This window comes from Oncorhynchus keta, chromosome 36 (genome assembly GCF_023373465.1).
Source record: "Oncorhynchus keta strain PuntledgeMale-10-30-2019 chromosome 36, Oket_V2, whole genome shotgun sequence".
Classification (NCBI taxonomy): Eukaryota; Metazoa; Chordata; class Actinopteri; order Salmoniformes; family Salmonidae; genus Oncorhynchus; species Oncorhynchus keta.
This window is the reverse complement of record NC_068456.1, coordinates 13,873,780-13,899,677: the sequence shown is the minus strand read 5'-3', so window position 1 is coordinate 13,899,677 and position 25,898 is coordinate 13,873,780. Positions and strand designations below refer to the sequence as shown.

Here is a 25,898-nt window from a genome sequence, read left to right as displayed (position 1 = left end):
CAGTGATCAGACCTACCAGCCTTGTGTTGTCTGCAAAGTGATGGTGTTGGAGTCATGCGCGGCCACGCACTCATGGGTGAACAGGGAGCACAAGAAGGGACTAAGCACGCACCCCTGAGGGGCCCCTGTGTTGAGGGTCAGTGTGGTGGATGTGTTGTTGCCTACCCTCACCACCTGGGGGCGGCACGTCAGGAAGTCCAGGATCCAGTTGCTGTGGGAGGTGTTTAATCCCAGGGTCCTTAGCTTAGTGATGAGCTTGGAGGGCACAATGGTGTTGAATGCTGAGCTGTAGTCAATGAACAGCATTCTCATGTAGGTGTTCCTTTTGCCCAGGTGGGAAAGGGCAGTGTGGAGTGCAATAGAGATTGCGTCCTCTGTGGATCTGTTGGGGTGGTATGTGAATTGGAGTGTTTCCAGGGTGTCTGGGATGATGGTGTTGATGTGAGCCATGACCAGCATTTTCATGGCTACAGAGGTGAGTGCTACGGGGTGATAGTCATTTAGACAGGTTACCTTGGCCTTCTTGGGCACAGGGACTATGGTGGTCTGTTTGAAACATGTCAGTGAAGACACTTTCCAGATGGTCAGCGCATGTTCTGAGTATGGTCCTGGTAATCCGTCTGGCCTTGCGGCTTTATGAATGTTAATCTGTTTAAAGGTCTTACTCACATCGGCTACGGAGAGCGTGATCACACAGTTGTCTGGAACAGCTGGTAGTCTCGTGCATAGTTCAGTGTTGATATCCTCGCAGCATGCATAGAGTTTATTTAGCTTGTTTGGTAGGCTCCCATCACTGGACAGCTTGCGGCTGGGTTTCCCTTTGTAATCCGTGATAGTTTGCAAGCCCTTCCACATCCAACGAACGTCAGAGCTGGTGTAGTAGGATTCGATGTTGGTCCTTTATTGACGCTTTGCCTGTTTGATAGTTCGTCAAAGGGCGTAGCGGGATGTCTTATAAGCGTCCGGATTAGTGTCCTGCTCATTGAAAGCGGCAACTCTAAGCCTTTAGCTCAGTGCAGATGTTGCCTGTAATCCATGGCTTCTGGTTGGGATATGTACCACAGGAGGCTGCTGAGGGGAGAATGGCTCATAATAATGGCAGGAATTGAGTGAATGGAATGGTTTCAAACACATGGAAACGTCCTGTGATATGTACGTACAGTCACTGTAGGGACAATGTTGTTGATGCACTTATTGATGAAGCTGGTGACTGATGTGGTAAACAATTCAATGCCATCGGATGAATCCCGGAACATATTCCAGTCTATGCTAGTGAAACAGTCCTGTAAATTAGCATCCACTTCATCGGATCACCTCCGTATTGAGCGCGTCACTGGTACTTCCTGATTGAGCTTTTGTTTTTATGCAGGAATCAGGAGGATAGAGTTATATTCAGATTTGCCAAATGGAGGGTGAGGTCGAGCTCTGTATGCGTCTCTGTGTGTGGAGTAAAGGGGATCTAGAGTTTTTTTGCATCTAGTTGCACAGGTGACATGCTGGTAAAAAAATTGTGTAAAAGGAGTGCAGTTTTCAAGCATTAAATTCACCAGACACTAGGAGCGCCGCCTCTGGGTGAGCATTTTCTTGTTTGCTTATAGCCCTATATAGCATGTTGAGTGCTGTCTTAGTGCCAGCATAGGTTTGTGGTGGTAAATGGACCGTTACAAAAAATATAGATGAAAACTCTCTTGGTAAATAGTGTGGTCTACAGCTTATCATGAGGTATTCTAACTCAGGTGAGAAGAACCTCGAGACTTCCTTATATTAGAGATCATGCCCCAGTTATTTTTAACAAAGAGACACACACCACCTCATCTGAGCTTCTTCGACGCAGTCGTTCTGTCCAGCCGATGTATAGAAAAACCAGCTAGATTTATATTTACCATGTCCTTGTTCAGTCACGACTCTGAGAAACATAGGATATTACAGTTCTTCAGAGCATTTTGATAAGGTAGTCTCAAACAGAGCTCATCCAGTTTATTCTCCCGTGACTGCAAGTTTGCCAATAGAACAGAGGGTAGAGGCGATTTATCCACTCTCAAACATAGTCTCATCAGGTATCCCGCACTCTATAGCGTCATCTCCTTCTTCGAGTGTCGGGGATTTGGGCCTGGTTGCAATAATCAATATGTATTTCGCCTCTGACTCATTGAAGTAGAAGTCCTCGTCCAAATGGAGGTTAGGGATAGCTGTTCTGATGTCCAAAAGCTATTTTCGGTCATAGGAAACAATGGTGGAAACATCATGTACAAAAAAAGTTAAGATCAGCGCAAATAAATACACAAAATAACACAATTGGGCAGGAACCCATAAAAAGGATGTCATTCCCTCCAACGCCATTATATGTGTGATTTTGCAAGATGTGTTTGATTGTGATCAAATCAATTTCAATGCAGGGCATGTCAGTGTTACTCCTGATAGATCCATTTCAACCTACAACATCAACAAAAATCAGTCAAGGCATACTGGAAGGCCTAGTCACTTCATACTATGATTTTCCAGAGAAATATCTTAATAGTAGGCACAGGCCTATCTTTACAGTATATACAGTTCAAATGCATATACTGACAAATATGGGAAATCTGCAACACTTACTTAGATTGTAATTTAATGTGATCACTCATTTTGGGCTGCCATATCTTTTCACTTTACCTCTTGCCTTCCCTTGTAGGATAATGCCGTCCATTTGAGATGATCTGGGGTCAGTTTAACTTTATAATACCTAAAGGATTTATGCAAAGGAAGCTGATCCTAGATCAGTAGCGCTCGAGACCAGGGATCTCGCGTTGCTAGCCTTTTTTCCCTCTACCACAGCCATCACCACCAGGGCTCCTACCAAAGATGGTGGATAAATGAAGACAGTTCATTCAAGCCGTTTACCATTGAAAAATATTGTCAGTTCTCTGTTCCCAAAGACACCAAGCGCGACAGCAGCTGGCTGTTCTGTGTAGTTGAAGGTAATTTAACCAGAAAAAATGAGGGAGTGGGGTGTCTCGCTTCCTCTTCCGTCTCTGCTACTATCGCTCTCCTCCGCCTTCTCCCCTGGTTAATGCTAATTTAGATCCTTGGGACGTCCCTTCCCTTAGCCCTGAACCCTAACCGTGACTTTACCCCATACTCTTACCCTCATCTTAACCATAACCCTTACCTAACTCTAAACTTAACCTTAACCCCTACCATAACCGTTTTAAAATTAAACTTAAATTGGGTGACGTCAGAGTTCAGAGTCCTCACAAGGATCCCGTTTAGACATCTTAGTTTTTTAGTATCTCCCTTTGAGTTTACGAGATCTCCCCCCGAATCCTGAGCGAGGCAGTCACCGAAACGAGAGGCGATACCCTCCTGCACAACATGGCTACAATTGTAACCTCGACCAGATTTACAGACGAATATCAGCTGTACGAGGAGCTCGGAAAGTAAGCTACATTAACACTATATAGTCCTATTTTACCTTTTCCTGTACTGCTTTGTAGACTATCATTGTGCATGTCTAGTCCACTGTTGACAAGACAGGTTGTCAAAAACAGGGAAGGCACCCCCCCGGGTCGTTAATTAAGCCAGTTTTATAGTCCAACAACATTTTATTATAATATATCTTGAGATAGTACCGAATGGCTTGAGCATGCATGCGATTTGTACCGAATTTACAGTGGCTGCGTGTTATAGATATGTAGCGGATTATATATATATATAGTGTTGATTTATTTGAAGGCAGGACTTTCTCGTATAAATCATTTTAAAGACCCTGAACCCTCTCCTCGTATCTATTTATTATAATTTCACTTTTCAGTATTATTTTGTAATTGGTAGTGAGCCACGCAGGAAGGAATGCTGCTCCACTTGTGTAACGATATACAGCTATAACTATGTCATCCACATCGAAAATGTATCCACTGTGTTTCATTCTGTGCATTGTAACAAATAATTGCTACACACAAACCACCAAATAGACAAATACTGGGTAACCCGTCTGCGTTATTTTTTGCAGTTAGCAGTGGCAATGGTGTACTTCCAACCACCTATAAACATTTTTTCCGGTTTCAAGTATGCATGATGACATCATAATACAGACAGACCTATGATAGGCTTACTACACAATTCAGATAGTCTACAGTAGACTTTTCGTTATTTTCTGATGCTTTGGTTTACTTAAGCAATAAGGCACGAGGGGTTGTGGTATATGGCCAATATACCACGGCTAATGTATATTCTCTGCCTTTCGCTACATGCACTATAACATCTGCTAAACACGTGTATGTGACCAATACAATTTAATTTGGTTTGATTTGATTTGCTATTGTAAACTGGTTACCAACGGAATTAGAGCAGTAAAAATACATGTTTTGTCATACCCGCGGTATCTGATATACCATGGTTGTCAGTCAGCATTCAGGGCTCGAACCACCCAGTTTATAATCTCAGATAGCTCACGTTTCTTTGCACAGTAGTTAATGTGTAGGCTTATGTCTCAGCCCTCCACATTACAATTTGCTCTGAGCTGACTTTCACGCACAAGGAGCGAGTGAGGGCTCCCGAGTGGCGCAGCGGTCTAAGGCACTGCATCTCAGTGTTCGAGGTGTCACTACAGACCCTGGTTTGATTCCAGGCTGTATCACAACTGGCCGTGATTGGAAGTCCCATAGGGCGGCACATAATTGGCCAGCATCATCCGGGTTAGGGTTTGGCCGGGGTAGGCCGTCACTGTAAATAAGAATGTGTCATAATAAACCGGAAATGTGTTACCTCTGGTTCGTTCAGACCTTCCTAGGGGGGAAATGTGTTACCTCTGGTTCGTTCAGACCTTCCTAGGGGGGAAATGTGTTACCTCTGGTTCGTTCAGACCTTCCTAGGGGGGAAATGTGTTACCTCTGGTTCGTTCAGACCTTCCTAGGGGGGAAATGTGTTACCTCTGGTTCGTTCAGACCTTCCTAGGGGGGAAATGTGTTACCTCTGGTTCGTTCAGACCTTCCTAGGGGGGAAATGTGTTACCTCTGGTTCGTTCAGACCTTCCTAGGGGGGAAATGTGTTACCTCTGGTTCGTTCAGACCTTCCTAGGGGGGAAATGTGTTACCTCTGGTTCGTTCAGACCTTCCTAGGGGGGAAATGTGTTACCTCTGGTTCGTTCAGACCTTCCTAGGGGGGAAATGTGTTACCTCTGGTTCGTTCAGACCTTCCTAGGGGGGAAATGTGTTACCTCTGGTTCGTTCAGACCTTCCTAGGGGGGAAATGTGTTACCTCTGGTTCGTTCAGACCTTCCTAGGGGGGAAATGTGTTACCTCTTGTCAGGGTTTTCCTGTGGTGAAGTAGAGGAGGACCAAAACGCAGCGTGGTTATATTGACTCATGTTTAATCAAAAACGGATAAACACGAACACTACAAAACAATGAACGTGGAAAACCAAAAACAGCCCTATCTGGTGCAAAACACAGAGACAGGAACAATCACCCACAAAACCCAACACAAAACAGGCTACCTAAATATGGTTCCCAATCAGAGACAATGACTAACACCTGCCTCTGATTGAGAACCATATCAGGCCAAACATAGAAATAGACAAACCAGACACACAACATAGAATGCCCACCCAGCTCACGTCTTGACCAACACTAAAACAAGGAAAACACATACGAATGATGGACAGAACGTGACAGAACCCCCCCCCCCCCCAAGGTGCGGACTCCGAACGCACAACCTAAACCTATAGGGGAGGGTCTGGGTGGGCATCTCTCCGCGGTGGCGGCTCTGGCGCTGGACGTGGACCCCACTCCATAATTGTCTTAGTCCACCTCCTTAGTGTCCCTTGAGTGGCGACCCTCGCCGCTAACCTTGGCCTAGGAAACCTAACAATGGGCCCCACTGGACTGAGGTAGCTCGGGACCGAGGGGAAGCTCGGGACCGAGGGGAAGCTCCGGAGTGAGAGGAAGCTCGGGAGTGAGAGGAAGCTCGGGAGTGAGAGGAAGCTCGGGAGTGAGAGGAAGCTCGGGAGTGAGAGGAAGCTCAGGCAGGTTGATGGATCTACCAGATCCTGGCTGGCTGGTGGTTCGGGCAGATCCTGGCTGACTGGCACTTCTGGCGGATCCTGGCTGACTGGTGGATCCTGGCAGACTGGCGGATCCTGGCTGAATGGCGGATCTAACTGATCCTGGCTGACTGGCGGATCCTGGCCGACTGGCGGATCCTGGCCGACTGGCAGTTCTGGCGGATCCTGGCTGACTGGCGGATCCTGGCTGACTGGCAGTTCTGGCGGATCCTGGCCGACTGGTAGTTCTGGCGGATCTTGGCAGACTGGCGGACACTGGCGGATCCTGGCAGACTGGCGGATCCTGGCAGACTGGCGGATCCTGGCAGACTGGCGGATCTAACTGATCCTGGCAAACTGGCGGATCCTGGCAGACTGGCGGATCCTGGCTGAATGGCGGATCTAACTGATCCTGGCAGACTGGCGGATCCTGGCCGACTGGCAGATCCTGCGACTGGCAGATCCTGGCCGACTGGCAGATCCTGGCCGACTGGCAGATCCTGGCCGACTGGCAGATCTGGCGGATCCTGGCCGACTGGCAGATCCTGGCCGACTGGCAGATCCTGGCCGACTGGCAGATCCTGGCCGACTGGCACTTCTGGCGGATCCTGGCTGAATGGCGGATCTAACTGATCCTGGCCGACTGGCAGATCCTGGCCGACTGGCGGATCCTGGCCGACTGGCGGATCCTGGCCGACTGGCGGATCCTGGCCGACTGGCGGATCCTGGCCGACTGGCGGATCCTGGCCGACTGGCAGTTCTGGCGGATCCTGGCAGACTGGCGGATCCTGGCAGACTGGCGGATCCTGGCTGACTGGCGGATCCTGGCAGATCCTGGCAGACTGGCGGCACTTGCGGCGCTGGGCAGACTGGCGGCACTTGCGGCGCTGGGCAGACTGGCGGCACTTGCGGCGCTGGGCAGACTGGCGGCACTTGCGGCGCTGGGCAGACTGGCGGCACTTGCGGCGCTGGGCAGACTGGCGGCACTTGCGGCGCTGGGCAGACTGGCGGCACTTGCGGCGCTGGGCAGACTGGCGGCACTTGCGGCGCTGGGCAGACTGGCGGCGCTGGGCAGACGGGTAGCTCAGACGGCGCTGGGCAGACGGGTAGCTCAGACGGCGCTGGGCAGACGGGTAGCTCAGACGGCGCTGGGCAGACGGGTAGCTCAGACGGCGCTGGGCAGACGGGTAGCTCAGACGGCGCTGGGCAGACGGGTAGCTCAGACGGCGCTGGGCAGACGGGTAGCTCAGACGGCGCTGGGCAGACGGGTAGCTCAGACGGCGCTGGGCAGACGGGTAGCTCAGACGGCGCTGGGCAGACGGGTAGCTCAGACGGCGCTGGGCAGACGGGTAGCTCAGACGGCGCTGGGCAGACTGGCGGCACTGGCGGCGCTGGGCAGACTGGCGGCGCTTGGCAGACTGGCGGCTCTGGCGGCGCTGGGCAGACTGGTAGCTCAGACGGCGCTGGGCAGACTGGCGGCGCAGGGCAGACGGGTAGCTCAGCCGGCGCAGGGCAGACGGGTAGCTCAGATGGCGCTGGGCAGACTGGCGGCACTGGCGGCGCTGGGCAGACAGGAGAAAAAGGCTCTGGTAGCGCTGGACTGAGGAGCACTGGTGCCTCTGGAATGAGGGGCTCTGGCGCCTCTGGCATGAGGGGCGGTAGCTCTGACAGCGCCGGACAGGCGGGAGACTCTGGCTGCGCTGGAGAGGAGGAAGGCTCCGGCAGCGCTGGACAGGCGGGACGCACTGTCGGCCTGATGCGTGGTGCTGGCACTGGTATGCCGTGCATACTATGCCAAACCAACAGCTTTCTTTCTACTCTGTCCAATACATCCTCCACACTCTCAGACTCAGCACTCCTCTCTCCGACAGCTCCAATTCCATCCATGGCTCTGCCCAGGGTCCTTTTCCGTCAAGGATCTCCTCCCAAGTCCATTTATCCAAATAGTACAGCGTCTCCCACTGCTGCTGCTGCTGCTCCTGTTGCTGCTGCCTCTGTTCCTTATCCTGCTGCTTCTTTTGCCGTTGCCCGTTACCACGCCGCTTGGTCCTTGGTTGGTGGGTGATTCTGTCAGGGTTTTCCTGTGGTGAAGTAGAGGAGGACCAAAACGCAGCGTAGTTATATTGACTCATGTTTAATCAAAAACGGATAAACATGAACACTACAAAACAATGACCGTGGAAAACCAAACACAGCCCTATCTGGTGCAAAACACAGAGACTGGAACAATCACCCACAAAACCCAACACAAAACAGGCTACCTAAATATGGTTCCCAATCAGAGACAATGACTAACACCTGCCTCTGATTGAGAACCATATCAGGCCAAACATAGAAATAGACAAACCAGACACACAACATAGAATGCCCACCCAGCTCACGTCCTGACCAACACTAAAACAAGGAAAACACATACGAATGATGGACAGAACGTGACACCTCTGGTTCGTTCAGCCCTTCCTAGGGGGGAAATGAGTTACCTCTGATTCGTTCAGACCTTCCTAGGGGGGAAATGTGTTACCTCTGGTTCGTTCAGCCCTTCCCTTCCTAGGGGGGAAATTAATTGGGTTTTGTGATAAACAATTAAAATAAAGTCTGAGGTTAACACAGGCTTAGGAGGTCTTATACATTTTGTACTATGAGATATTATTAGTCACTTAACATGACTAACAAAACGTATAAAGTCTCCTAAACCTGTGTTTACCACAGACCTTATTTTCAGTGTTTATCCCCCAAAAAACATTAGTTTCTCCACAGGCTTTGGACAATGAGCCATGACTGAGTGAGTGCCTACAAAAATACGCCATTACTATTGCTCTCTATCACATGATACATCATTTTATCATCACATGCCAAACAACAGTTATCACCATGCACTGCTTTGTATTGCCTTTTTGCACCTGTGTACCACAGTGATGGGGCTATTTAGCTCTACTGTCGATTAGTTGTAAACCTATTCATATTGCAACGGTTCTCATTTAAAACATGTAGGGGAGAGTGGGGTCAATTGTAACACTAATTTGACCTTCTACCATTTTCTTTATTACTCAGAGATGGATTGAACTGGACACAGTACTGATTTTGGTGGGTTGTATTTTGTTTGCGGTAGTGAGAGTTGTGACTTGAGCTCATGTAGCTGTTTTGTTCATTCATTTGTCTCACTACAGGGGCGCCTTCTCCGTTGTCCGGCGATGCGTTAAAAAGTCCAACGGCCAGGAATTTGCTGCTAAAATTATCAACACGAAAAAACTCTCAGCAAGAGGTAAGACAAAGGGGAAATATTACACCACTTACTATGTTGAGTGCATTGATGCCTGTGGCATTGTTTTGACTAATCAGATATAGTCCAATAGGAGATCGACACTGGAGGTAGTTTTCTCATTGTTAGTTTATTCAATTACCCATGTGCACATGAAAGCTCTTGATCCATTAAATATCTAGTTCAAGCAACATAATACAATTGCATTTTAGGTTAACATTACATACACCAACTTGTCAAAGGGTGTGTGCCAAGTTGCATAGTTTCGGCAAGTGCAGCATATTTTTGGGAGCTCCTTGTTCACTGAGAGAAACAGAAGCATTCATCTCATGATGTTCCTGTCCAGCGGGACATATTGTTGCTGTGCCTGCCTACCCCGCGACACAGTAGCTCAGCCATTGTGTCTGTGTGTGGTGCATTTGTTTATGCTCTACTCCTGCCCTCAGAAACCAAGTGTGTATGTGAATGTAGACTGCCAGAGGCCTTTTAGAAGCATCTGGAGCACCTTTGTGTTGTGTAGTCATAGCTGAAGTCACAATTCTACTCTTTGCTGCTCACGTTTTCTTCACAGAAATCTGGACCATACATAAATTAATAAGTGACCTTTAAGAGGCTTCACCTCTTATCACAAAACGATTTAGTCAAGGAACGGGATAATGGAATCCATAATTAAGGGTTCAAATCAAATCAAATCAAATTTAATTGTCACATACACATGGTTAGCAGATGTTAATGCGAGTGTAGCGAAATGCTTGTGCTTCTAGTTCCGACAATGCAGTGATAACCAACAAGTAATCTAACTAACAATTCCAAAACTACTGTCTTATACACAGTGTAAGGGGATAAAGAATATGTACATAAGGATATATGAATGAGTGATGGTACAGGGCAGCATACAGTAGATGGTATCGAGTACAGTATATACATATGAGATGAGTATGTAGACAAAGTAAACAAAGTGGCATAGTTAAAGTGGCTAGTGATACATGTATTACATAAGGATGCAGTCGATGATATAGAGTACAGTATATACGTATGCATATGAGATGAATAATGTAGGGTAAGTAACATTATATAAGGTAGCATTGTTTAAAGTGGCTAGTGATATATTTACATCATTTCCCATCAATTCCCATTATTAAAGTGGCTGGAGTTGGGTCAGTGTCAATGACAGTGTGTTGGCAGCAGCCACTCAATGTTAGTGGTGGCTGTTTAACAGTCTGATGGCCTTGAGATAGAAGCTGTTTTTCAGTCTCTCGGTCCCAGCTTTGATGCACCTGTACTGACCTCGCCTTCTGGATGATAGCGGGGTGAACAGGCAGTGGCTCGGGTGGTTGATGTCCTTGATGATCTTTATGGCCTTCCTGTAACATCGGGTGGTGTAGGTGTCCTGGAGGGCAGGTAGTTTGCCCCCGGTGATGCGTTGTGCAGACCTCACTACCCTCTGGAGAGCCTTACGGTTGAGGGCGGAGCAGTTGCCGTACCAGGCGGTGATACAGCCCGCCAGGATGCTCTCGATTGTGCATCTGTAGAAGTTTGTGAGTGCTTTTGGTGACAAGCCAAATTTCTTCAGCCTCCTGAGGTTGAAGAGGCGCTGCTGCGCCTTCTTCACCACACTGTCAGTGTGAGTGGACCAATTCAGTTTGTCTGTGATGTGTATGCCGAGGAACTTAAAACTTGCTACCCTCTCCACCACTGTTCCATCGATGTGGATAAGGGGGTGTTCCCTCTGCTGTTTCCTGAAGTCCACAATCATCTCCTTAGTTTTGTTGACGTTGAGTGTGAGGTTATTTTCCTGACACCACACTCCGAGGGCCCTCACCTCCTCTCTGTAGGCCGTCTCGTCGTTGTTGACTGTAAATTCATGTCCTTATGCAATTGTGGTGAATTTCAGTTCACGTTACGCCTCTCACAATGTCTCCCCTCTTACACCTTGTGAGATCTCCTGATCAGAGACATGGGGTCCAGGCAGAAAAACACATCCTCTTGGCCGGAGGAGACTGTCACATCTGCTCTAATCAAGCCTTGGCCAGGAGGACTGCATGGAGATACTCAGACGTGGCCAATCTGTCACTGCTACAGCAGCAGAGACAAAAAGCTATGGATCTATTTCGGGACACTACTAATACTTGTGCGTTTGGGTATCGAGTGGGCCCATCTCTTGTTTGCTCCTGACATTGTGATGGAGATGTTAATTTGATTTTTTTGGGCCGTTCTGTCTATGTCACTGCGCGCATTAGTGCATAAATTGCAATGACTAAGGGTACTGAAAATCCAAATAACTACGCCATGCTTGTTAGACTGTAATTACACTGCAATTCCATGTTTGCGTCATCAATTTTTCGGGGGCATTGTTGTCGAAGCCCTTGCTTGCGTCAAGCCCGGCTGCCAGTAAATGACTCCAAGAAGAAATCTTCCTGAAGCACAGTCTTACTGTAGCTGTGCTGACTGGGTATTGACCTATTAAACAAAGCAGTCTTCAACTAAAAGTCTTAATAGTATCTCAACAGTGGCCACACTGTTGCAGATAATGGCCTCCCTGCCATGACTTGAGAGGGCTTTAGCTATGGCGATGGAGAGGGAGTGGAGGTTGTTTGATTATTATGAGAATTACAGAGGCCAGGTCTGGGTGTGAGATTGTGCTGTCCTCTGGGGATGCCAGCTGAATTACAATAGGCCCCACTTTCCCCTCTGCAACGGTCTCAACGGATAGGCCAGTAAACAAAGAATTTCTTTAAAATTGCCTTTAAAAAAACAACTGGTAATTAGATCTTCTGTGTTTCAGCTGCGTCTGGCAGAGATCCCGTCAAGTAACCTGGCAACTGGGTTCTTGAAACTGTTCATCACGTTGAATAGCACGGAATGAGAGGAACGCTCCAGTCCTATTGAGCTGAATAAAGGAGAAGAGAGGAGGGCCAAGTTAAGCCAGATCCCCTTGCCGCGCTTATCTCCCTACAGCTCCTCATGCCCACTGCACCATTCTTATGTCTCTGCGTGCAGTTTGAAGGAAGTTTAAGGAAGTTTGGCGATCCATTGTTAACTAGCATTCATGCAAATACTGGAAGCCTATGGGATCAGCTAGCTGATTGCGCTAACTCTAGCTGATCCCAGATTCTTCCAGTCCTCCCGCTAACGCTAGTTAGCAATGGCTTGTGATACTACCGTCAACCTCCCTCAAACTGCACGCAGAGACATAAAAATAGTATCCATGAGTTCATCTGACACTGGGAAAGTAGATACATTGTCACAATATCCCTTTAATCAGAGCTGAAGGCCCTGGACATGCCAATGTGTTTTACAGAAACAGAAGCTGTAATAATTTCCCTCAGATCTACCATCCATCTAGACATGGGGCAGAGCCTCCACTGCCAGCAACACTTTATTTATGTATAAGATTAACTAGGGAGAAAGACGGAACACTCTAGAGAAGACAAACAAGCTTAGGCTGCTGCTACTAGCTGACAGTGTGTGTGTGTGTGTGTGTGTGTGTGTGTGTGTGTGTGTGTGTGTGTGTGTGTGTGTGTGTGTGTGTGTGTGTGTGTGTGTGTGTGTGTGTGTGTGTGTGTGTGTGTGTGTGTGTGTGTGTGTGTGTGTGTGTGTGTGTGTGTGTGTGTGTGTGCTGCTTACTCCATGCATCTACTGTAGGTTGGACTGCGAGGAAGCAACAGTATACCTCTCCCTCAGCTGTCCTCTTCCAGGCTATTTGATTGCGACAGTCTACCAGAGCTGCTGTCAAATGTCAATACTTCAACTCTTAATCCAAACCATGTGAAATGCGGCCCAGCCGATGAGTGTTTTAAGTGTCAGCTGAGGTGCTGGATGTCAACCCTCTCACACACACCCCTTTATACAACATTTTAAAAATATTTTTGTACATATTGGTTGGTTTAATACACAGTGCACCCTTTGCATAATGCACTATTTCAGGCCATAAACTCTCATGTCTGTAAGATTATGTCATTGTATGTTTCTGAGGCTGAGCTGCCCAGGCCAGTAGGACTGGGCATATATTGAATGTGGTCTGTCATATTAAGGCTTTTGACAGTCAGTAACATCTCATCCACACACTTTCGTAAACACACACACACACACACTTGGTGTCATAAAAAATTCAGTTTGTCCTATTAAAAATTCACCAGGGCAGTACTGCCACGTTTATCAGGCCTCCGCCAATCGACCTCTAGCAAGCAGCGCAGAGGAAGCCTTCCAATGCCCTGATAACACGCATGCCTGGGCCACGATACGGCAGTTGATCTGGGAGAGGAGGACACTGAGGGAGAGGAAGAGGAAGAGAGAGAGATCGAGAGAGAGAGATGGGGAGGAGGGAAAGAGAGACAGGGAGAGAGAGAGAGCGAAAGAGACACTGTGAATTTTTTATGACACCAAGCCCTGTGTGTGTGTGTTTAAGAGAGAGTATGTGGGTGCAGGGTTTGGATCAGGGTAGGTGTGGGATGAAATATCATAACATAACCATAATACCCCCTCATACAGCCCATTCCCCTTCTTATTTTGTGGGGCATAAACACAGGCCAATTAGTGGGGAGCAAGAGTGTGTTTTCACTGGATGGCAGCAGTGGGGGGAGGTGTGTGTGTGTGTGTGTGTGTGTGTGTGTGTGTGTGTGTGTGTGTGTGTGTGTGTGTGTGTGTGTGTGTGTGTGTGTGTGTGTGTGTGTGTGTGTGTGTGTGTGTGTGTGTGTGTGTGTGTGTGTGTGTGTGTGTGTGTGTGTGTGTGTGTGTGTGTGTGTCACTAACCACTTATGTGTGGATGTGTATTTCTGGGGCTTCTCTCACGCCTGAATGGCAAAGGCCTTTTCCCAGTCTTCTGTCCTGTTTTCTCTCTCAGTCTGTCCTTAATAGACCTTCCTCTCCCAGGCATCTTGTGTGCTGGGTGATTATTGTGATTCAAGAGATATCATTAGGTGTATGCATAAGGAAAGTCCCTATTTGCACATATTTAGCATTGTTAGGACATGGTTCTGTGGAACTACTGTACGATACCAGTATCGTTATACTCAGAGGTATCGTGGCAAGGGAACAAAACATGAAGCAGATTCAATTTCCTGAGGAAAACAGTCCTAATGTTGGAAACAAACAGCCTTATGTTGTCACCCAGAATCACATGTTTATTTTCCAAGCTATATAACTCAATATTTTACATACTGTAGGTTTTTTAAAGGACCAAAAGTGTATTGTGCAAAGCTGTCATCAAGGCAAAGGGTGGCTACTTTGAAGAATCTCAAATTTTAAATATATTTTGATTTGTTTAACACTTTTTTGGTTACTACATGATTCCATATGTGTTATTTCATAGTTTTGATGTCTTCACTAGTATTCTACAATGTAGAAAATAGTCAAAATAAAGAAAAACCCTTGAATGAGTAGGTGTTTCCAAACATTTGACTGATAGTGTACATGGGCTCCGATATGATACAGGAACAATATTTTTAGTTTGAAACGATTCGGTGCGTTTTGATTAGTGGAACGAATCAATGCGATTTGGTTCGATATGATTCAATGCACTAACAATTATTGCATGAACACATTCATTTTCATTTCTAAATGAATATCTGATATAGATGGAGCTGTCTGAGGTGACTTTTCTGAGCTGAGTGGCCCTGGTGTGTGTGTGTGTGTGTGTGTGTGTGTGTGTGTGTGTGTGTGTGTGTGTGTGTGTGTGTGTGTGTGTGTGTGTGTGTGTGTGTGTGCGTGCGTGTGTGTGTGTGTGTGTGTGTGTGTGTGTGAACGTGAATGAATGATTTCTCCTTACTCGGTCGGGCTTTGACCACTGGTAACATATAAACACAAATATGACACGGAGAATGCATAGAATTGCAGGAAATTTGCTTAAAAACAGCAAAACAAATAGCTTTAAAACTGCAACATTTTCTCTCCGCCAACAAGAGGGATGTGAACAGTTCCGGGTAGCATGGTTTGCAAAGTGGGGGGTTGTTACTATGCCGATAAATTACATTATCCATCCGGAAATTTGCCACCTAGGAAATTTGTATGACCGGACCTTCTGAAATAGTACTTGATGTCATTTGTGAGCTGAATCTAAATCTACATGCTCATCACCCACTTATTAACTCTGTCATGTAGCAGATTCAAATATTTTGCGCTAGGAGTATGTTCATATTTATCTTTTGAAATGAGATATGACATACAGTACATAGCCAGTCTTGAAACTCCCTCTCCCGGATCCGGGAGAATTGTCATCAACTGACACTAATTAGCATAACGCAACAGACAAAAAATATTACTAGAAAATATTCATATTCATGAAATCACAAGTGAAATATATTGAAACACAGCTTAGCCTTTTGGTAATCACCCTGTCATCTCAGATTTTGAAATGATGCTTTACAGCCAAAGCAAGACAAGCATTTGTGTAAGTTTATCGATAGCCTAGCATAGCATTATGCCTAGCTAGCAGCAGGCAGCTTGGTCACGAAAATCAGAAAAGCAATCCAATTAAATCGTTTACCTTTGATGAGCTTCGGATGTTTTCACTCACGAGACTCCCAGTTAGACAGCAAATGTTCATTTTGTCCCATAAAGATAATTTTTATAGCCGAAACACCTCCGTTTGTACTTCACGTTTGGTTGAGAAATCCACCGGAAACTGCGGTCACGACAACGCCGAAAAATATTCCAAATTATATCTATAATATCGACAGAAACATGGCAAACGTTTTTTATAATCAATCCTCAAGGTATTTTTCAAATAACTATTCGATAATATATCAACCGGGACAGGTGGCTTCTTAGTAGGAAAGAGAGAAACAATGGCCACATTTGTCTTTTACGCACAAAACACTCAGAGCCTCCAGCTGACCACTGACGCAATGTTGTCGTTCAGGCTCATTTTTAAAAAATAAAAGCCTGAAACGATGTATTGTGCCACTGGACACATTAGGGAAGCCATAGAAAAAGGAATCTGGTTGATATCTCATTCACTGCTCAACAGGGACGCATAGGAACGCAGAGCTTTCTAAATAAGAGTCCCTTCCTGATTGGATTTTTTCTCAGGCTTTCGCCTGCAATATCAGTTCTGTTATACTCACAGACAATATTTTTACAGTTTTGGAAACTTTAGAGTGTTTTCTATCCCAAGCTGTCATATTCTAGCATCTTGTCCTGACAAAATAGCCTGTTTACTTTGGGAACGTTATTTTTCCAAAAATGACCAAATGCTAAAAATGACCAAATGCTGTTTAAAGCAGAACTACCAAAATTATTTTGTACAGTGATCCTGGTAATCAAAAGCCCCATTCAGCAGTTAGATGTGCAATCAGCAAGATGTGAGTTGTGTCCACTCCGGTAGCCTACACAGCCCCACCGGTAAAACACAATTCTCTACAGCACAGTTGGTAACAATGACCCAGGAAATTACATTGGTTGTCCCTCAATTAATAAAGCCTATGATTTAATATTGCGAAAGCCATTTTACAAACATCTGAATGCTGAAGGTGCTGTTTAGATGAAGCCTACGATTATTAGAGCAGAGTTAGGGTACGCCTAGCTCTCGTTGACGCGAGCAGCTGCGTCTCGTGCTCTGTGAGCATAGTTGTTATCGGACTTGACTAGATCAATGTCATACCCAGTCACATGCATACACATCTGATAGGAGGAAGGAGAGGACGCATCAATTCAGTCACAACAGATAAGAGGTATTTTCGGAATAAGGCAGAAAATATTTCTATGAGTAAAATGCGTTAGAGAAGCAGAGATTCGTAATTTTTGAATGGGTTTCTTACCGATGCATGCTTCATTTGGATCGGTTCAAGCTCCAGCAGACTGATGCATTCGCATTTTAAACATTTGAACCAGGGACCGATGCATATCGATGAATCATTTCATCCCTACAGATAATGCTATTAAAAGACTGATGTTGTCCTTCAAAATGGGCCCCCCAAAAAAGACCAATACTAATTACTTATATAAAGATAGCTTGGGATCAAATTTGTAGCTTGCTTGTGACCGAATAAATTGTGATCATTTTGGGGGACAGTGTCCCTCTGTTCCTCAGCATCTTTTTCAGCACAGCCAGTACTTTTCTGACTCACACAGTGACCTCACAAATGAAGTGCTCATTTGTTCTGTGGTGGGGATCGCTACTAGTGACATTCCATTAGACGACATTACATTACACTCTATTATATTAGACTGGATCTGATTAATTACTTCTGCTGGAATCCTCATATAGGCTCTCTATGTTCAACTGTGTGTTTAGTGTTTTCTGTATTTGAGTCATACTGGAGTCCTGATTTGTGGCTACTAAGCCTCAGGTTTTTATTGCTGTTCTCCACTTGTCATTCCTCTGCTGCTGCTGCAATATGGAATCTATCTCAGCACAGAGACTGAATGCCTGAAGTTGGTATTTTTTTCTCCCTTTAAAAAACTGAAATGGTGTCTCTCTCTCTCTCTCCGCCCACCCGCTTGGCTGAAACCCCAACCCCCAGAGATTAAGGAACAGAGATGTGTGTGTGGGTGTGTGTGTGTAATCCAAGGAGAATGAAAACTACTCACGCCCAGAACTGAGAAGTGTCAAGTCATGATTACTCATAGTTAGGGGTAGGTGGCTGGACGTGGGGATGTACAGGCACTGTTCAGTCCAATTTATCCTGGATTCAGGCAGAATGAGGAAGCACCACGCACTGCAGAACTGTGTCCTTATTCCTGGCTTCAGTAGGAAGAATTGCTGGGTTTGTGTTTGCTACTTTCTTTTTGCTTCCTCTGAGAGGGGTGGTCCATGACTACCCTGAAGAATCAAGGCCCTTTCTGAATTGTTGCTCTGGATGTGGAGGTGTTTGTCGTTCTCTCTCTCTCTCTCTCTCTCTCTCTCTCTCTCTCTCTCTCTCTCTCTCTCTCTCTCTCTCTCTCTCTCTCTCTCTCTCTCTCTCTCTCTCTCTCTCTCTCTCTCTCTCTCTCTCTCTCTCTCTCTCTCTCTCTCTCTCTCTCTCTCTCTCTCTCTCTCTCTCTCTCTCTCTCTCTCTCTCTCTCTCTCTCTCTTGTGGAAAGGGTTTCTGTGCCAAGTCTGAGTGTAGTATTAGGTATGCGTTTCCAGCCTGCCAGACCAGGCCATGGTCGTGACACCCTCAATCAACCTGTCGCCTGGCAGTGATCAACCCTACTACCACTACTGTTACTGTCTACTTGACCTAGTCTGGCCTGTATTGATCTAGAACACCAGACATTATACAGAAATCACAAAATATAAACATGCTAAAATATGATTTACTACACTATAGTACACGAGGGCTGGGCGATATAATGTTTAATAATGTTTACATACTGTTTTACCCACTTTTTATGTATATACTGTATTCTAGTCAAAGCTCATCCTAGATAACTACTGCTGTACACACCTTTTATATTCATATGCTGTCCATACTGTCTATGTACACCATCATATACAGTACATATACATTTATATTCCACATGCTGACATTGTTAGTTCTGGTATTTCTATATTTCTTAATTCCTTTCTTTTAGTTTTTTGGATATGTGTGTATTGTTTTGTATCGTTAGGTATTACGGCACTGTTGGAGCTAGGAACATAAGCATTTCGCTACACCCACGATAACATCTGCTAATTATGTGTACGAGACCAATAAATGTTATTTGGCCAAAACAACATATACCAATATTTTTCTCCTTTTTGACAGTATGGCATTTTATTTATGTATGATATTTTATGTTCCGTAATAAAACAGGTTCTAAATATGTTTATGATCAGTACTTGAATCTCAACAAATGAATTTGAAGTGGTTTTAATGGCCTTTTTCCAATTCTGATGGTTTTATACTATAACAACTATGACAACATAACTGACAGCGAAATAGTCCAATTTGTAGAACTTTTCATTCAATTTAGTGCTGTATCATAATAGCGTTATAGACGGTATTGTGAATATCCTTACCTGTATGTGGATCCATACCGGTATACTGGTATTCACGATATATCGTCCAGCCCTCTAGTACACTACACTTTTATATACAGTGCCTTGCGAAAGTATTCGGCCCCCTTGAACTTTGCGACCTTTTGCCACATTTCAGGCTTCAAACATAAAGATATAAAACTGTATTTTTTTGTGAAGAATCAACAACAAGTGGGACACAATCATGAAGTGGAACGACATTTATTGGATATTTCAAACTTTTTTAACAAATCAAAAACTGAAAAATTGGCGCTACAAAGTTAATACTTTGTAGCGCCACCTTTTGCTGCGATAACAGCTGTAAGTCGCTTGGGGTATGTCTCTATCAGTTTTGCACATCGAGAGACTGAAATTTTTTCCCATTCCTCCTTGCAAAACAGCTCGAGCTCAGTGAGGTTGGATGGAGAGCATTTGTGAACAGCAGTTTTCAGTTCTTTCCACAGATTCTCGATTGGATTCAGGTCTGGACTTTGACTTGGCCATTCTAACACCTGGATATGTTTATTTTTGAACCATTCCATTGTAGATTTTGCTTTATGTTTTGGATCATTGTCTTGTTGGAAGACAAATCTCCGTCCCAGTCTCAGGTCTTTTGCAGACTCCATCAGGTTTTCTTCCAGAATGGTCCTGTATTTGGCTCCATCCATCTTCCCATCAATTTTAACCATCTTCCCTGTCCCTGCTGAAGAAAAGCAGGCCCAAAACATGATGCTGCCACCACCATGTTTGACAATGGTGATGGTGTGTTCAGGGTGATGAGCTGTGTTGCTTTTACGCCAAACATAACGTTTTGCATTGTTGCCAAAAAGTTCAATTTTGGTTTCATCTGACCAGAGCACCTTCTTCCACATGTTTGGTGTGCCTCCCAGGTGGCTTGTGGCAAACTTTAAACAACACTTTTTATGGATATCTTTAAGAAATGGCTTCCTTCTTGCCACTCTTCCATAAAGGCCAGATTTGTGCAATATACGACTGATTGTTGTCCTATGGACAGAGTCTCCCACCTCAGCTGTAGATCTCTGCAGTTCATCCAGAGTGATCATGGGCCTCTTGGCTGCATCTCTGATCAGTCTTCTCCTTGTATGAGCTGAAAGTTTAGAGGGACGGCCAGGTCTTGGTAGATTTGCAGTGGTCTGATACTCCTTCCATTTCAATATTATCGCTTGCACAGTGCTCCTTGGGATGTTTAAAGCTTGGGAAATATTTTTGTATCCAAATCCGGCTTTAAACTTCTTCACAACAGTATCTCGGACTTGCCTGGTGTGTTCCTTGTTCTTTGTGATGCTCTCTGCGCTTTTAATGGACCTCTGAGACTATCAAAGTGCAGGTGCATTTATACAGAGACTTGATTACACACAGGTGGATTGTATTTATCATCATTAGTCATTTAGGTCAACATTGGATTATTCAGAGATCCTCACTGAACTTCTGGAGAGAGTTTGCTGCACTGAAAGTAAAGGGGCTGAATAATTTTGCACGCCCAATTCTTCAGTTTTTGATTTGTTAAAAAAGTTTGAAATATCCAGTAAATGTCGTTCCACTTCATGATTGTGTCCCACTTGTTGTTGATTCTTCACAACAAAAATACAGGTTTATATCTTTATGTTTGAAGCCTGAAATGTGGCAAAAGGTCGCAAAGTTCAAGGGGGCCGAATACTTTCGCAAGGCACTGTACTATACACAGTCCACACTTAGTTACCCAAGATAAGTACTATAACTGTGGAGTGTTTCTGGGTTTCTTTTTTTACATTCAGGGGCCTAATGACTAAACGGTTGTATAAAGTGGTTTCATTGGCTGCTGCTCTGTTTGGATGGCTCAGTTTATATGGCCATTTAACAGAACAGAGCAGAGGACCATGTTTATTGGCCGGTAGTCTGCTGTGACCTGGGCTAACACTACAACTACTCCCAATGGACAGGATTACACTGGCGAACATTGTGTGCTGCTGCTGGACAATCTGCTGGTTTATTGTAGCCTTTTTCAGTCTGTCTGTGCCACCAACAAGAGTCACTAAATAGTTGAGTGAGGGATGCTTTCGTTGGGCACAATTGTTTCTCTGTGTGAGAGATAAGGCAGGGCCCTATTGGGTAATGTGGGGGTGTAATCCTCAACTCCAGTTTATAATCGTTCTCTAAATGTTTGTCTATTCTCTCTCTTTATAAGTCTGTCTTTATCCGCTTGAGACTGTATAACATGCAAATACATGTTATACACGCACGCACGCACGCACACACGCACACACGCACACACACACACACACACACACACACACACACACACACACACACACACACACACACACACACACACACACACACACACACACACACACACCCTTCTCTGGTGCTCCTCTGAGTAAATATTGATGGACCTTTTGTCATAATTATCTATGTGTATGCTGTCACTCTTGTCCCTCACTGACAGCTGCAGTATTTCTTAAGAGGATGTCTGCCCCTCGTGAGCACAAGATAAATGTAGGCACTTTAGTGTCTTGGCCAGTGGCCCTAGATGCCCCAGTGGCCCTAGATGCCCCACAAAGCATGCAGAGCCCTGCTCCATGGCCCAGTGTTGGAATGGCCTTGTCCTTCGTTAGAACCTAAAAGCATTGTTAAATCTCAGAGCTGTTATTTACCGACTGCCTCAGACCACTCGTAAAACAGCTAAGTGCATCGTTAGATTCCTTTTTTCCCCCTACCGCTTCACTTTATACACAGAATATCTCTGCTAAACATAGCATCAAGGTGTTTATCTGTCTCTATATGACCACTGATAACTTCACAAGGAATTTGACTACAAATACAAAGTTACTAATGACTGCAATGGTTATTAACAAGAAAAGGATATAAATGAACACTGAGATGACTACATTAAAATATAAATAGCCTATCTACAGTATAGGCTACATAAGCTTCTATATTTCAATGATATTGATTGTTCGGTTATTCGGCTATTTGGCTAATGTCTAATTTTTGCCAGAAAATATTAAATAAATAAATATAAATATAGTTATGTGTAGCCTAACGTGTGCAACGATGTGCTAAATCTCCATTTTGTGCATTTTTATAGACCCTTTTCCAGGACATGAAACATTGACGTAATGCACAGACTCTTGGCGGCGGTTAGAAAGCCATCAACATAGCGTTTTTATAACTTCTAAACAAAATAACCTTTTGGGGTTCTCGTACGCTTACAATGATGTTTTGAATCTTGCTTGAACAGTCGCTAAGATTGTATTGGGGATGCAGCAGTTGTTAGCTAGAAGGCTAACGCTCATTGATATAGGCTGTAGCAAACGCTAGCCAAAGATTCATTTTACTGGTTGAAGTTTAAGTGTTTTAAAAAAAGTATAATGCAGTTGATTTGCACTGACACTGACATTATATTAAGCAGGACATTCATATGAGCCTTCAAATCCAATTATAATAGTGTGAAATGCGCTCATAAGCAACATGTAAATAGAGGCTTTTTTTGCTGGCGTTCTACAAGAACTCCCCCTTGTTGTCACCAAATTGCGCTCATTGCCCTCACGCGGTAATGTCTGTAAACACAGAAACGGGTCTATAGGGTAAGCGTTAGAATAAGCCACCTCAATATTTGCAGCCAAAGGTGATAATATCTCTCTACGAGCTGATCCGTCGTCAGTATCGTGGAATAATTCTAATGTTATGGAGAAAGCTGACCCGGGAGCAGCGCTGCCTTTCGTTCCATCCCATCAGTATTGACACACGCCTCAACGACCCACTTAACAAACGTTCTCTCTGTGTGTGGTTTTGGGAAGCTCATGTTACATCTTCGGGCCATTGTAGGAAAGATACATGGTCAAAACACTCGTAAGCCTAAGTTCCATCGCTGTCGGGGAACTGGGCCCTGTTCTGTTTATGGTATCCAGGGAATCAACTGTGTAGTCATCAACTCAGTCACTGACGGTTAGCCAACGCAGCTTAGACCACCTCAGACAAGAGTCAAACAGAGACCAAACCCTTCATTTAAAAGCGGTTGGTTAGATGGTGGTGTATAGGAGGTTATTGGCAGTCAGTAACAGTTTGCTCGCACTGTATGGCAAAGTAAGGCAGAGTAGGGTCACTGGGGGGGGGTAATGTATGGTGATTAGGTTGATCGTGACCATGAGCTAATCATGTTATATTTGCACAAACCTGGATAGTACACGTGTGCCTTAACACGACACCATAATCATGTGTGTGGCATGTTAACCCTGGAGGTATTGCAACAGTGCACTGTCTCTGTGAACAAAATACTTGTTAAACTTGTCTCTCTACAATGCTTCTCTGTTGCGTGAGAAGTCACAACCCTCGTTTTGGCAACAACTATTTAGTCAGTTTGAAGAGCGTTTTAATTAACTGGCCTTTACGCTGACCCTAGTCCACCTCTCCCAGTTCACCCTTGACCTCAAACTGGAAGCTCCTAACTGACTGAACGAGGCTGGGGAATACCATTTGTCTAACCCAGCAGCCTATTTATTCTGTGCTGTGTAGGATGTTTGTGTACATCTCTATCTGTGCTCGTGGCCTCATTCAGCCACACTAATTGTGCACACCCTGTTGACAAGGTTGCGTCTCACTTGGTTGCCCGTGATGTGAGTGGCGCTGCATACATACATCTAGTGAATGTAGCATTACGGTCTCTGAGGGGAGGTTGAAAGGGAGAGGAGGTGAGGTGAGGAGCATACACTTTACCATGTGATCCTCCACTACAGCTGGAGCTCTCAATCTCTCTGGTAGCAATATATGCCAACCATGCACACACTCACACACACAATGCACACGTATGCCAACACAGGTGCCAACACACCGCCTGTATTCTTATCCGTATCCATGTTTCTATAAATAATGTGTGACATTAAATAAGAGTTAAATAAGAATTTGTTCTTAACTGACTTGCCTAGTTAAATAAAGGTCAAATAAAGGTTAAATAAAAAAGAATTGGAATCAACATTTCAAAATGGTTTGAAACATAAATAAAAATGTTTTTTTTTTGTGCAGTTCCACATGTGTACTTAGAGGAATATATGCAAATTGGCCCATAACTCCAACAATACAACGAAATAAGCCTAGGACTATTCATCCTTTAAGCAGGGCTCATACAGACATTGGCAAGTCAAATTGAAGGACTTTCAGAGACTTTTTCAAGAACTTAATTGTAATTTTCAATGTCATACAACCCAAAAAGCATGCAAAAAGTGTAAAAAAAAAAAAATGCCATTACCCCTTTAAGAATGATACATGATACAGAATAATGTTGACTTGCTTGGCTAAATAGATTGGATACATGCATGCCGATTGACGCAAGCACACGTAATAAAGCCAGGAAAAGCGCTAGCATTAATCTCACCATTTAAATCTCACCATCGGTGGTTTTTATAATGAGAAAGCAACCAAAAAAATGGTTCCTTTTGGAATGGAAGGATTTGTAGCCAGCATTAGATGTTGTTGTCTTCATAATAATCACACATGGTTTTACTGCAACAGAGTAGCACAACACCCTCAATTGAGGTGATGGGAAACAAACGAAAGTGGCCACATCTCTCACAAAAAACGGATCAAAAAATAAATCCCAGATAATTATAAGGGAGCAGGAGAACTTATACAGTAAATTGGCTACAATAATAACAAAGACTTTTCAAGCACCAAATTCAGGAAATGTCTGATATTCAAGGCCTATTCCAGCATTTGAATTTCTGAGCTCCAAATTCAAGTTCAAGTAGGCTACTTCAAACCCCTTGTATTGTTTAAAATTGTAAGTGTAACATTGTCACACCTTAGACCTTAGAGATCCTGTTTATGTCTCTATTTTGGTTTGGTCGGGGTGTGATTTGGGGTGGGTATTCTATGTTCTATTATTTGTATTCCTATGTTTTGGCCGGGTGTGGTTCTCAATCAAGGACAGCTGTCTATCGTTGTCTCTGATTGACAACCATACTTAGGTATCTCTTTTTTCCACCTGTCTTTGTGGGAAGTTGACTTTTGTTCTATGGCACATAGCCTGTAGCTTTGCGGTTGTGTTCTCGTTTGTTGTTTTGTTGGCGTCATTTTTTATAATAAAAGAAAAAGTACGCTCACCACGCTGGGCCTTGGTTCAGTTCTTCCAACGGCCGTGACAAACATGAAACAAATGTATTTGTCATGTTATTTCATTACCAGATCATATGGTGAAGAAGCCCACTAGGCTATGTAATTTGTTGTCATTATATCCAGAATAATTCATAGGAACAATTGCGCGCAGTAGGCTCTGTCCCATCCGAGACACAAAAACATATGAAAACAATGAACTCATGCCTTGATGCTTTCTCTGTTAAATCTAACGAGACCCTGCTGTAAGTATAGCAGACGACAACAGATGATCAACCTCAGTTCTCTAGGGATATTAGATCCAACCTGGATCCAGGCACAGCTGTCTTCACCGGCGTAACCAATGAGACACCAAAATATTCTGGACATTCCTCACAAACACCTTTTTTTCCCCAGCACTTGGGCTGTTTTTGTATGGCATGCTCTCTCACAGTAGCTCGTCGTCACTTGATTGTCATTCAGAAAAGTCCTTCCTGGATCAGATGATGATGTGTGAAAATATCTCACCGTAATTTAACAGCTCGACACCAAATGCGCGTCCAACAAGTATCATGCATAATTATTGAAGAACCACGTTAATGACCGTTTCGATT

The 25,898-nt window shown here is 44.6% G+C and overlaps 1 protein-coding gene across 23 annotated transcripts in view; it reads left to right on the top strand.

Moving 5' to 3' along the window:
• The first annotated feature begins 3,090 nt into the window (after positions 1-3,090).
• Positions 3,091-25,898, top strand: part of LOC118369681 (calcium/calmodulin-dependent protein kinase type II subunit gamma) — a 112,719-nt gene continuing 89,911 nt past the window's right edge. For 5 of the 23 annotated variants that reach the window (XM_052498543.1, XM_052498542.1, XM_052498541.1 and 2 more), the window contains exons 1-2: positions 3,092-3,416; positions 9,187-9,281. In XM_052498543.1, coding sequence (XP_052354503.1) covers positions 3,352-3,416; positions 9,187-9,281 — 160 coding nt within the window. In that variant the 5' untranslated portion in view covers positions 3,092-3,351. Of the gene's footprint in view, positions 3,417-9,186; positions 9,282-25,898 lie in introns of all 23 variants that reach the window. The other 18 variants (XM_052498547.1, XM_052498552.1, XM_052498549.1 and 15 more) reach the window with 6 other exon arrangements.